Below are 13313 nucleotides of genomic sequence, written 5' to 3'. Positions count from 1 at the left end.
GCTGTTGTTTTTTATTTGGTCGGGTTGTTGTCTCTTTGACACATTCCCCATATCCATTCTCAATTTTATTGATACATTTGTCGCTATTATTCGTTTGTTTCTATGTCCTTTATTTTCTCCCATTTATTTATTGTTGTCCTGTCGTGTAATGTTGTCATTTTAATGTAATATTAACACTTCCATTTTTTTCATAAAAATGTCCTGTACCAAGTCAGGAAAATGGCCATTGTTACATTATAGTTCGTTTCTGTATGTTTTACATGTCGGTGTTGTGTCTCTGTTGTGTCGAAGTCCTCTTATATTATAAATAAGGAGTAGCAAATATATTCGTCTTACACACTGTAAATTGATACATGTATGTTTATTGAGAATAGTTAAGAATTATAGTTAAATGTTTTTTTTTTATTATCTAGTTATTCATTCATTAATTTATTCATTTATCAAAATATCAAAAAATATAAAACTGAATTATATAAAATAAAGTAATAGTGGAGAACAAAATGAGAAAACTTAGGGACATGAACAGTGATCGTTTGAAAGACCCACTCTATAGAGATTCTAAGACTATTGTTCGATACAGATTATAGGTATAAAAATAATGAAGCGACAATACGTACATGGCCATGTTGTAAGAAAGCGATTTTTAACTTTGTTTTCTTCTTTTGAACCTTCAGAGTGAGCATGAACAAGTCCCTTATGTAAGAGCTAAAAAAGTAAAATTTAATCATATTAACACATCCGTTTCATTAAGTAACAAGTTCGACAAAAAGCACAGTGATTAATTAAAAGCTACAAATACTGTCAGAACATAAAAACAGAGACGAAGATATGTGACAACAAGATACCAGCTGAACAACACGTTGGATCAAAACACAACCCGAGGTCAACATACAATCTCTTATATTCTAATTGTTACAGTGATGTGGCATTAACACTCTTTAATTATGATACAAGCATGTAAATGTATAAATTTAAGATGTTTGAACATTGTGTTTTGGCTGTTAATATAGATTTTATTTTAATTGCAAATACATTAAAAGAACATATTATTAATATCTGTAATTACAATGTGATTACACTTACGGTTCTTCATACTGCGAATAAGTAAAGTTTAAAAGCGGACACGGTTCAAATGTTGCTAGACTGAATATGACGAATTGTTCAATTCCAGATCTAGTGGTGTTAATTAGAAAATTAACAAGTAACAATCTGATAAAATAAGTACTGTTCGACTTTTACTGTTTGTTCTCATGCACCGCCGTAAACACTGTCTCTATTTATGGGATTAAGAATTGCCACTATTGAATGAATTTAGTCTTAGACGGTTATCCTGATCTGTACGACATCTGAAGAGATCGAGCAAAAAATAAATAAGTCATGTTCAGTCCACCCAACTCAATTTTTCAATTGTCCACTTATTGCAATTCATTCTTTGTATTAGCCTTATAAAATATTCGGCATCATGTTAATTTGTACATATAGTTTAACAGATTTTAATGAACTGCAAGCAAATTTTCAGAAAAAAGTACAAATTTTACTACTGTACCAGTGAATGAGTCTAAAATTTGATTAACTGAATTTAAATCACTATACGATTATTCTTTATTTTTTTGAGATCTGTTCAAGTCAAATGACTTTTTTTTAGATCAAAATTGTTTAACGAGGGTCAAATGTTTAAATACATGTTACATGTACCACCGACATTTTCTGCACGTACATGACTCATGCATGGAACGTGTTGTCCAATGATTGTCGTTGGTTGCTATTTCTCATTAAAATGGTATTTCTTTTAAAATAATTCGTCAAATGAGTATTGTTTCACGTAATATAAGAAATGTATTGTGTCCAATTGTTTATAGATTATTGAATTTACTTATTGTTAAAGTTCGTTGCGATGTCTGTATTTTTAACTGTGGCCTGCTGGAGGATCATTTTCCGTATTTCTGTTATGTTCAACAATGAACAAAGTTTTTCTCATTCTAAATTACACATTAGGAATTTATCTTTACATTAAAAAAATATGATTTCTAAAATTTGATATTCAATAGAAAAAAAGATCATCTCGTAATGGTTAAAGGGGCACTAGCTGTCAAATTCATGGTCACCGATTTGACTCAAATTCTTATATTTGATTTTTAACAATGTAAAACATTTATCCAAACTATCAAACGTTTAAAATAAACAGTTTACAGAGCATGGGGTAGATAATATATAGGTTCGTTTCGTGTGTATTTTAGTCCAGACGCAATCTAATTAACTATCGATTTGACCTCAGATGACCATATAAGCGATGCAAACATAAATAAAGATATAAATAGATTAAACCAACACGTGCAATAGGATTTTTATAGGTCTGTTTGATTTTATTTTATAACTAATTATCAATGTTTCTCAGCGTAATTTGACAAAATTGAACCGTTTTGGCTGCAAAAAGCGAATTATTATTTCACTATTTCACTTTCATTATTGATTGAACAGAAAAAAATCAAACTTTAGATTTTTTATATATCTCGTAGCTTAGTGCCCCTTTAACACAGAAAATTGATTTTTACCTCGTATTCATTCTTGAAACCTTCTTCCTTTCTTTTCTCGTTGATAACCTTTTTAAGGTCTGCTATAGGTATTTTATATTGAGTGATTGATTTTTCAGAAGGTATATTATTATAAACGTTTCCTTCTTCTTCCTCGTCATACTCTTCTGGATATTCGTCAATTACTTCTATAACACTTGTTTTACTCTCTGTTTTACCAGCAAAGGGAGGCTTTTCCTTAGCTAAATTTGGTTCGCTATCTAAATTGAGACATAAATCCTCCGTCTTAAAAGCAGCGTTATGATCTTAAAGTAAACCGAAAAACAGATGATTGTTGGTGAATAATAATATGTTATGATGAACGTTCTAAGATATATTAAATATGCTCTTTTTAGATAGATGATTAAAATACATCACCTTCTCTTGATACAAAACCATAACAAGAACAATAAAACATTTCAATAAAGACAACCAAAATAACAAAAACAAAACAAAACAAAACATAGCAATCGAAGGTTTTTGTTTTTCCAAAAGTAATCTTAGTCATGATTTTACATAAACATCGAGGAAAAAAATAATAATTTATATATTTAATTAGTCAATCTTAACAAGAACGCTATTCAAATAAAAATGATATCAAATTGATAAAATTAACATATTCAGCTAAATATCAGTATATACTCACTGCAATACGTGTTTTCCTCGCTTTTACTTATTTTGTCTTGATTTCTAATATTCTTTTCTTTTCTTGGTTTAGATCGTCGCCTACAAATGAAATTAATGACACAACAGTTTTAAAATGTATGTAAGTATACACATGAAAAACTTTGATGTGATGCTCAATTTAAGATTTTCTTTTAAGTATTTTGTAAGCTTTTGATTGTGCTAATTGAGTATTATGTATTGTGTAGTTCGACCTATTTCGATTTAAACATTATGTTTGTATTATTATCATTAAAGGAGTAGGTTCAGTAAGACCCCTTTTTGGCCCCAAAATATAGCAGTTTTGCAAAACTGTTAAAATGTATACTTTAAGTCATGCATTGGAAAGTAAAATGCTTCTGCTACATAAATATAAGCTGATTTTGGCAATACAATGTACAAATATCGGGTACTAGCATCATAAAGTCATGCTAAATTACTGATATCGTCACAATGATAGCATTTTAGTCAAATTTTAGATGGTTTCCGTCTGAAATGAAAGTGGCCGCATTCGTGTTCATTCATAATATTGAAACATAAGTTTGTATTTTATGATAAAACATAACATATATAGAGGTTTATGATGAACACGGATGCGGCCTCTTCCATTTTTGACAAAAAAACCATCTTAAAGTGACGTTTTTGGGCATATTTGATAGATAATCCATATACAAGCTTGATTCAGAGCGTTTTTCATGACTTAATCAGTTGAAATCTTCACAAAAACTTATCAAATCAATTGAAATAGACACTTAAGTGCTTAAAAAGTGTCCAACATCTTTCGTTAGATGAACCTGAAATTTGAGGCCAAAATCGGCCCTTACCGGACCTACTCCTTTAATTTGCGTGTAGGTGTGTTGGTGTTGGTGTGTGTGTGTGTGTGTTTGCACGTTTTGTTTACTTATTAATTTTAAAATTGCAAAGTTTAAATTGTTTTTTTAAACGGTTTTCGAGTACTATAATTTAATAGTACCTTCATTAATTTTATAACCTTTTGTGTAAACAATTCAATGTGCTTTGTTGTAGACAAAAACAAATTATTTAAACTAAGCTTCATCTCAAAATTCATTTACTACGTGATTTTTGTTGTCAAAAATTCTTAATGGTTACACAGCATTTACTAGAGATTTTTTAGTTAAAAATGTAATCATATATTATCGATGGTCAAATCAACGAGATTGATATTCTCGCTTGAACCGGTACGGCGAAAGTGAGCAATGCAATCGAGTTGCAATGGCCAGTGATATAACGAAAAAAACTACAAAAAAATGAACAATTGACCAGACAATTTACCTGTATATAATAATAAGTATTGCTACAACAACGATAATAAAAACCACAGCCCCTATGCCCCCTCCTATTGATGCACTGGAATTGTTGTCTCTTGTATTCTTCTCTCCATTCACTAAAACATACATGATGACTGTTTTACATTCATTCGTGCTTTTATGTATCATATATAAACGAGGGGATGGGGTACGATTCGTATTGACATTATATTCAGATAAAGTTAATATACGCAATAACTTTAGAACACTGTTCGACTTTTAACAATGATAAAACCCAAACCACAACTAGTCGCCAACGATAGCAAACTGTAAGACTCAGTTTCAATTGGCTTATCTCATACGGTTGGTACCAGATATATATAAAAACAAGAATTTGATTGTTTGATCCAAACTGTTACCTCAAAGAAATTCTTACCAATTTTTACGACATTTTTAAATGAGTTTTGAGGTAGTTACAGATACGATATTTAGACAAAATCACGAACGACCTGACTGATGGACCCCTTTCCTAACCCAATGTCTCTCCTCTTTTAAAGTGTGCAGACATAAACTGACTATAGTTCTATATTATTGAAGACACCAATCACACTCAATTTAAAATATGTGTATTATTAATAAAATGTAGACGTTCTGGTATTTATAAGTGTAGGAATAAGTAACGAAAAACTGCATGCAACATTAAAATGTATTTAAGAATTGAATGCTTCTTTTTGAAAATTTATTGGGGTGTAAAAGCGTTGACCGAAGTACATTTTGTATGAAGCGCGGAAGCGCTTCATACTAAAAATGTGCGCACGGTCAACGCTTTTACACCCCTATAAAGTTACAAAAAGAAGCATTCAATACTTATAATTACATTTTTTAGCTATGATCATGAAAACACGAATTTTATAATTTTTACATTTTATTCACCTGTGCACTTTATTGTGGGACCACGTGCTATCATGAATGAAAAGTTTTATTGAGTGATGCATTTGCTTACGGAATAACACGTTATGTGCGGTTAGCCAATCAAAATAAAGTATTATAATGAAACATACATCTGATGTAATTATTAACAAATAAAAAGTTCAACTGTATCGGCGAACAGGAAAAACTGTATAATTATCCACATATGGTTTATTTATGTTTTCATATTTTGTTGATATAAACAGTTAATGAAGCTTTACAGACGAATAAAAAAAGACTTCAACACTAATTAATAAATCATTAAAAGTTAAAACAGTCCGAGATCATAAATCTTTTGAAAATAGCTAAATTATAATTCAGTTAATATACAAAATCACTTGATAAAACAATAACTGTATTACATTTTAGAACAATCACGAACATATGTGAACGCTGCACGACACATGGGGAAGGCCTCGCATTTTTCTCCGCCATTACAAAGATGTTTTATGGTGGGTTTTTTTAAACATTTCTAATATAGTATATATTTCGTGGTTTGAGTTAATGTAAATCTTTGAACGTATTTCAACACATATATTCCGAGACCTAATATAGACACAACTAAATCAATTGCATTGATTAACCAAGAATACCTAAGGTTTGACACCTCACTCCTTCGTATCTTTCGTCAATACAGCCAAATGAGCAATTTCCTTCCAATCTCTCACAGGACATGTTGAAGCATGTTGCGCACTGTTCTTTGCAATTAAAACCATAAAAACCATTTTCACATTCTAGAAAAAATTATAACACAATAGTAAAGATGTATAGTTGACAATATGTGCAAAGATAATATACAAAGAAATGTTGATTGAAATGTGTTTTCTTTAAACTTACAATGCTTTATCCGTAAGTTAGACTTAGAGAAATTTAGTTTCCCTTCCCAGGAAATTACATTCATGATTTTGTGATTATCGCTCTTGTATTTCAAAATGACGCAATACTATAGTATAAATGAATGGGCGTTTTTATAATGGCCCTGTTATATGTCCAAGGGCCATTACGGACATCCGAGGCCATTATTACTGACCTATGACATATAACAGGGCCATTATAAAAACACCCATTTCTTATTGCATTTATTAACCTACTGAACAAAAGTGTATGATTGTGTTGCTGCCAACTTGATGTTCTCTACTCTTTTAATGACAGTTTAGTTTGAAAAAAATAATTTGTACTTTACCATGATAAAGGTTTAAATATACCAAATATCTAAGATATTATAAAAATGAGAGAAGAAGTTATGTGTTGAAAAACGGGATGAACAGTGACCCATGTATATGGTTCTTTAATGTTGGTTGCTGATTACTAAATTAAATAAAATACAAAAAGGTATAAACTCTTCACAACTTTATTTTACTAACTTTATTTTAAAAAAAAACCTAACTGGGCTTATTCATGCAAACTGGGCATTAATACTGGGCCATTATAGAAAAAACATGGTCATTACAGAACAACAGGGCATTTACAGAAAAAGAGGGACATTACAGAGAGAGAAAAAACAAGGCTATTAGAGAAAAACAGAGCCACTACAGGAAATATGTAATTTTTTAATAAACAGTCATTTTTGGCAATAATGTACTTGATGGTTAATAATTTCATTTTATGATAACTAGAAAATATATTGCAGGACTAACTAAATTGTTGTGAATTAATACGATGACAACCAGTATTTATATCATCAGAAGCAGAATAAAATTATCACTAAAACGATAAAGTATAATCGATAATAGAAACATCACAATACCAATTTAGTTAACCTTTTTAATTTTGATATCAACACTCGAGAGTTGCCGAGATTTTAGAACATTTAAAATATCACTTGAAAGGCTGGACAAATAACATAATTACAAGAGAAACGTTAGTAGAATCCGTCTTGATAATGATTTTGAACGATATTTGTACATACTTTTACTTTTCTTTTTAAAAATGACAATCTAAATATGTGTTCTTTCTATATGATGTCTTCAGGCAAGATTGCCTTTCTCCATGACGTCAATTCGTTAAAACTCAGAATTACTAATTGAATACGACTTATATGGAATTTAACGAAAGGAATCAACCAGTCGGGAAAGGTATGAATCGTAAATAAATTCCGGAAAACAGTAACCCCCCCCCCCCTCCTCACAGGTGTTGAAAATTATACATATTCGAAATTTTACGAGAATTTCAAATATATCAATAGGTCGTAGATTAAACCTTAGTTTATTGATTGACAATTCAATAATAATTTAAAATACTGACATAAGTATAAATGTTGCTATATATATGAAGCTTGTCAATTTGATTTTAAAGATCATATATATATAGATCAAATGCTACTACATAAAATTCTAGCATACTTCTTACTTGTAGACTTTTGAATATTATATACAAATGTAAACGCAAATTATCTTCCAGTAACAGGGGCGGATCCAGGATTTCAAGTTAGGGGGGGTGCAAAGTTGTTATATTTGCCGAGCGGAGCGAGGCGAAAAATTTTTGGAGGTAAAATTATTGAAATATTTTTCTAAAGAGGGTGCAATGTAGATATCTCGAATTATTGTGTGTTAAAACAAGGGAGAAATTAAAGTTTCAAGCTGAAACCGCATAAATCCTCCCCTAACAACGTATTCGAACAACTTACAGTCGCCATATTTAACAAGAAATCTTTTAGGTTCCATTCATTGAGACTACCCCCATATATTTCCCAACAAACTGAACTGAAGACAATAAGGATAGAGACAGAACTCAGTCCGGAATACACAAGCTGACTCCATATAAAAAATATAGCGATGTTATGTCAATGGTTGCTGGGAAAACTTGTGTTGCATTCATAGTAATCAATCAAATATCTTCAGGGGGAAAACAATAACTATTTTATTAGATTTGTATACGTCCTATTGGTTTCTCCGTACCAAATATCAAGTGACTGACTGGCGGATGGACGGACAGAGGTAAAACAATATGTCCCTAATCCACGAAGAACCTCAGAGTAGTGATGGCAAGGTCTCCTACAAATTGGAAAAATCTACAACAATCTCCTAAAACCCACTTAGGAATTCATATTGCATATATGTGTTTATGAAGCTACAGTTATAAAGCTGCAGCCCTAAAAACAGAAGCTGAAGATTATGTGAACATTTTATTTTGATTCTGTTTTCCTATGCAAACCAATCTACAACCAAGACACCAGCACTTGTTGTAAAATTGTCTATATAGCAATATCGGGTAATATCTTAACTAAACCTTGAAAGACAAGGTGCGGGTAGTTGTAACATAAAGAAATACAGGAACACCACAAAATAACTGTTGTTTTGCACATCGTCAGTGTGTCTACATAAGACTCATCAGTGACGCTCAGATCAAAATAGTTACAGTGGAGATCAGTTCTAACCTCTCATTAAATCTGTCAGAATCTGTCAGGAGAACTGTTCTAGAACAGTACGTAGAACTGTCAGCCTGACACCTTTAAGTCAGTTCTAGGTTAGAACTGTTCTAGCTAGAACTGACGTGGTCAGTTCTAGCTAGAACTGATTTGGACAGTTCTACCTAGAACTGATCCTGACAGTTCTACCTGACAGTTCTACCTAGAACTGACCAAATATTTGGTCAGTTCTACTTCTAGAACAGTTCTGCGGTTAGAATTGATTACAAATTCTACGGCTAGAATTGATTTATAAATTCTACGGCTAGAATTGATTTATAAATTCTACGGCTAGAATTGATTTATAAATCCTACTGCTAAAATTGATTTATAAATTCTACGGCTAGAATTGATATATAATTTTTTAGAAATCTTTGACTAAATATAAAGGCTTCGACAAAATAGCGATTAATATTATAAAGAGATTTGCTATTTTGCCGGTTTTATTTCAAATTTTTCGTCGGCAAGAGAACATGTTTAACCCCGCCATATTCTGCATGTATGTGACTGTTCCAAGTCAGGAGCCTGTTATTCAGTGATTTTCTTTTGTTGATGTATTACATAAATTATTTGTTTTTCATTCATTTTTTTAACATAAATTAGGCCGTTAATATGGGGGAGGGGGCATTATTATTTCAATTGTTTTACATTTGTCATTCCGGGAGTCAGGATGGCTCGTTTTAAATAACAAAATTATCTTACCATCTATAATTTAATACGTTGTTCCGGCGGATCCAGCAGTTTTAAAAGGGGGTGGGGGTTGGAGGTCCCAACCCAGGGAAAAAAGGGGGGGTCCAACTATATATCCCCATTCAAATGCATTGATCGTCCAAAAAATGAGTCACCCCCTCTGGATCTGCCATCGATTCACTATAAACTTTAACTGACCATATTTGATTTCTTCACATAAATCTATATACTTTTAGCTGCACATTGCAGGAATCCAGTTTATTTTAAGGCAAGGATACCAATTATATTGGCAAACATTAATGATTTCAAAATTTTATTTGCAATCAATTTATAATACTAGCATGTCCTCTTTTAATTTAAAATATTGAATCTTAAACAAATGTGATATCTGTTTACGAGTAGTTTTCAGTTATAATTTTAGGTCAAGAGGGACTGTAATATACATGTACAAGTTACAGCAATATTGGAAAACAATGACCTAAAAATTTTGTTCGCATGAATTTAAAGTGCCAGCATGTCCTCTTTTTATTCAAAGTATTGAATCGTTAACAAATATCAGTAGTTTTCATACTTCAGACTGAGTCGGGTTATAAAATCTTTTGACCGCATCAATCTAAGCTGACTATGCGGTATGGGCTCTGCTCATTGTTTAAGGCCGTACAGTGACCTATAGTTGTTAATGTTTGTGTCATTTTTGTCTTTTGTGGATAGTTGTCTCATTGGCAATCATACCACATCTTCTTTTTTATATATAAACTGACCTTATTTGCTCTTTCTTTCGGCAAAGCTATATAGCTGCACAGTAATTCAGTTATAATTTTAGGTCAAGAGGGACTGTAATATACAAGTTACAGCAATATTGGAAAACAATGACCTAAAAAGTTTGTTCGCATGAATTTAAAGTGCCAGCATGTCCTCTTTTTATTCAAAGTATTGAACATGTTGAATCGTAAACAAATATCAGTAGTTTTCATACTTCAGACTGAGTCATGTAATAAAATGTTTTGACCACATCAATCTAAACTGACCTTATTTGCTCTTTTTTTCTGCAAATCTATTTAGCTGCACAGTAATTCAGATATAATTTTAGGTCAAGAGGGACTGGAATATACAAGTTACAGCAATATTGGAAGACAATGACCAATGATGACCTCAAAACTTTGTTCGCATGAATTTATAGTGCCAGCATGTCCTCTTTTTATTCAAAGTATTTCATCGTAAACAAATATCAGTATTTTCATACTTTAGACTGAGTTGTGTAATAAAATCTACTGACCGCATCAACTAAAACTGACCATATCTGCTTTTTTTATGCAAGTCTATATAGCTGCACAGTACTTCAGTTATAATTTTAGGTCAAGATGGACTGTAGTATATAAATTACTGCAATATTGGAAATTAAAGACCACAAAAAAAAAAATTCATTGATTGAGAGTGCATTTCCTACTTTTATTCAAAATATCGCATCAGAAACAAACATCGTTAGATTTCATATCTGAAATTATTTGTCTGCATCAATCAAACCTGACCATATTTGACAGCATCAACCAAAAATGACCATATATGCTCTTTTTTATGTACCGTTAACTCTTTTAGTTGCATAGTAAATCTGTTATATATTGTTATGTAAGAATTGATTGTATAATACAAATGATAGAAATATTGGAACACATAATTTCTTTTGCATCAATTAACAGTGTCAGCGTGTCCTCTTTTTAATCAAAATATTGCATCATAAACAAATTTCAGTAGTTTTCATACCGAAGACAGACTGGTATAACAAAATTGTGTGTCTGCAGCAACCAAAACTGACCATATTTACACTTTATTAGATAATTATATAGCTGCATAGTAAATCACTTATAAAATTGAGAAAGGAAATGGCGAAAGGTGTCAAAGCGACAACAACCCGACCAAAGAGCAGACAACAACCGATCACGATGGATAGTATAATTCAAATGACAGCATGTCCTCTTTATATTCAAAATATTGAATTGCTAACAAATTTCAGTAGTTTCGATATATCAGACTGAGTTGTTTTAATAACAACATTATTTGACCACATCAAACAAAACTTGAACATATATACTTCATCATGTAAATAAATACATGTATGGCCTCATTGTAAACCAATAATATTTCTATGTCAGGATAGATACTGCATGATAAAGACAATACCAAATTTCAAAATCGATTTAGCGAGCCCTTATTTCCTCTCTGTATCGATAATATTATTATTTATTAAGAAATGACTGTAATATTTTTTCTGTCTATGAAGAAATAACATAAAAAATTTGGAGCACACTGAATAACGCGGGTAGCAGGATTTTTTAACAGTGTGCATGCACCACATTTTTTATGTTATTCAAATAGACAGAAAAAAATATTAGTCATTTCTTATAATTTAATTCTAACTTCCAATTTAAACCTTGGCAAACAATGAAAAAACGTTGATGACGATACGGTCACATGACTAACTTTTATCTATGGGCGGATAACAAAATAACGTCAGCCAATCAGTGACCCGTTACATCCAAAAATTTAATTAAATTATAAAATAATGAATCGTCACAAAAGTGACTTGTTAACTCAGTAGTTCATGATGGTTTTTTTTTAAACAAAACTATTTAACGGCATTATCCAACACTACACGACTGATTCATATACTTTATTTTAAAATGAAAAGTACATGTATGAGAAGTTCTCTTCTTGGAATAATTTGAAGGAGGAAAATGATTGGTTTTGTTTGTAGCCTAAAGTCCAGTGGCAAATGTTTCATTCATGTTCACTTTGAGTATATTTTTCTGACGTTCCAACTTCCACATTCCCAGATTATTTACGAGATAATGCAAATGTAGCCTACATAGTTTTTTTACGTTTAACAACACTTTTTTCGTTAAAATATCCCATAATTCATCCACTGTACAATTTTCGTTTGAACATTTGTCAAAACAGAATCTTAAATCATGAATGTAAATCCAAGGTAAACAAGGTAAATTAAGATTAAACTTCCATGAATCAAATGCAGAGTTTTATGAAGAGACTGTTAAAGACGGGGAACGAAGAAACGTAAACAATGATGTTTTCTATGCAATCTTATAAATGTTTCTCCGATGAGTTGGATAACCTTCAATTCAGTTCGATATGTGTACATGTAACGTTTGATTAGTAAAAAATATAGAAAATCTGCTATTAAATAGAAAAGTAATTGGAAGTGATTTATTTCTTCTAAATTCTAAAGTGCCCTTACTGTAGTGACGTCATTTAGAACTGTTCTACAGTCCTGACTGATTTAGTCAATTCTGCTGACAGTTCTACGGTTAGAACTGATTTGGACAGTTCTACCTAGAACTGATTTGGACAGTTCTACCCTAGAACTGATCCTGACAGTTCTACCTAGAACTGATTTAGTCAGTTCTACCTAGAACTGATCCTGACAGTTCTACCTAGAACTGATCCTGACAGTTCTACCTAGAACAGTTCTAGGGTAGAACAGTTCTAGCTAGAACTGTTCTAGGACAGGTTAGAACAGTTCTATGACAGATTATTCTGACAGTTCTAATGAGAGGTTAGAAGTGATCTCCACTGTATAAAGCCGAACATTATATTTGTTAAAAACGCAACTCCGCGTTTGACACCTTCCATTGAAGTATACAATATTTATAGAACTTAAATAAATCGTAGGTAAGTTGATTTGTAATCACGCTTATCCTGTTAAACTATCTGTTTTATATACTTGAATGTTAA

At 31.5% G+C, this 13313-nt stretch overlaps 1 protein-coding gene across 1 annotated transcript in view; it reads right to left on the bottom strand.

Annotated features, from left to right (window-relative positions):
- The window catches only part of LOC134680760 (receptor-type tyrosine-protein phosphatase epsilon-like), a 39255-nt gene that overhangs the window by 17904 nt on the left and 8038 nt on the right, over positions 1-13313 (bottom strand). Inside the window, exons 6-10 of the mRNA XM_063539986.1 lie at positions 6064-6204; positions 4527-4638; positions 3217-3296; positions 2553-2836; positions 618-705 (exon numbers count right to left, since the gene is read on the bottom strand). Coding sequence (XP_063396056.1) covers positions 618-705; positions 2553-2836; positions 3217-3296; positions 4527-4638; positions 6064-6204 — 705 coding nt within the window. The remainder of the gene's footprint in view (positions 1-617; positions 706-2552; positions 2837-3216; positions 3297-4526; positions 4639-6063; positions 6205-13313) is intronic.

Source organism: Mytilus trossulus, chromosome 1 (genome assembly GCF_036588685.1).
Source record: "Mytilus trossulus isolate FHL-02 chromosome 1, PNRI_Mtr1.1.1.hap1, whole genome shotgun sequence".
In the NCBI taxonomy this organism is placed as follows: domain Eukaryota; kingdom Metazoa; phylum Mollusca; class Bivalvia; order Mytilida; family Mytilidae; genus Mytilus; species Mytilus trossulus.
This window is presented reverse-complemented; position numbering and strand designations above follow the sequence as displayed.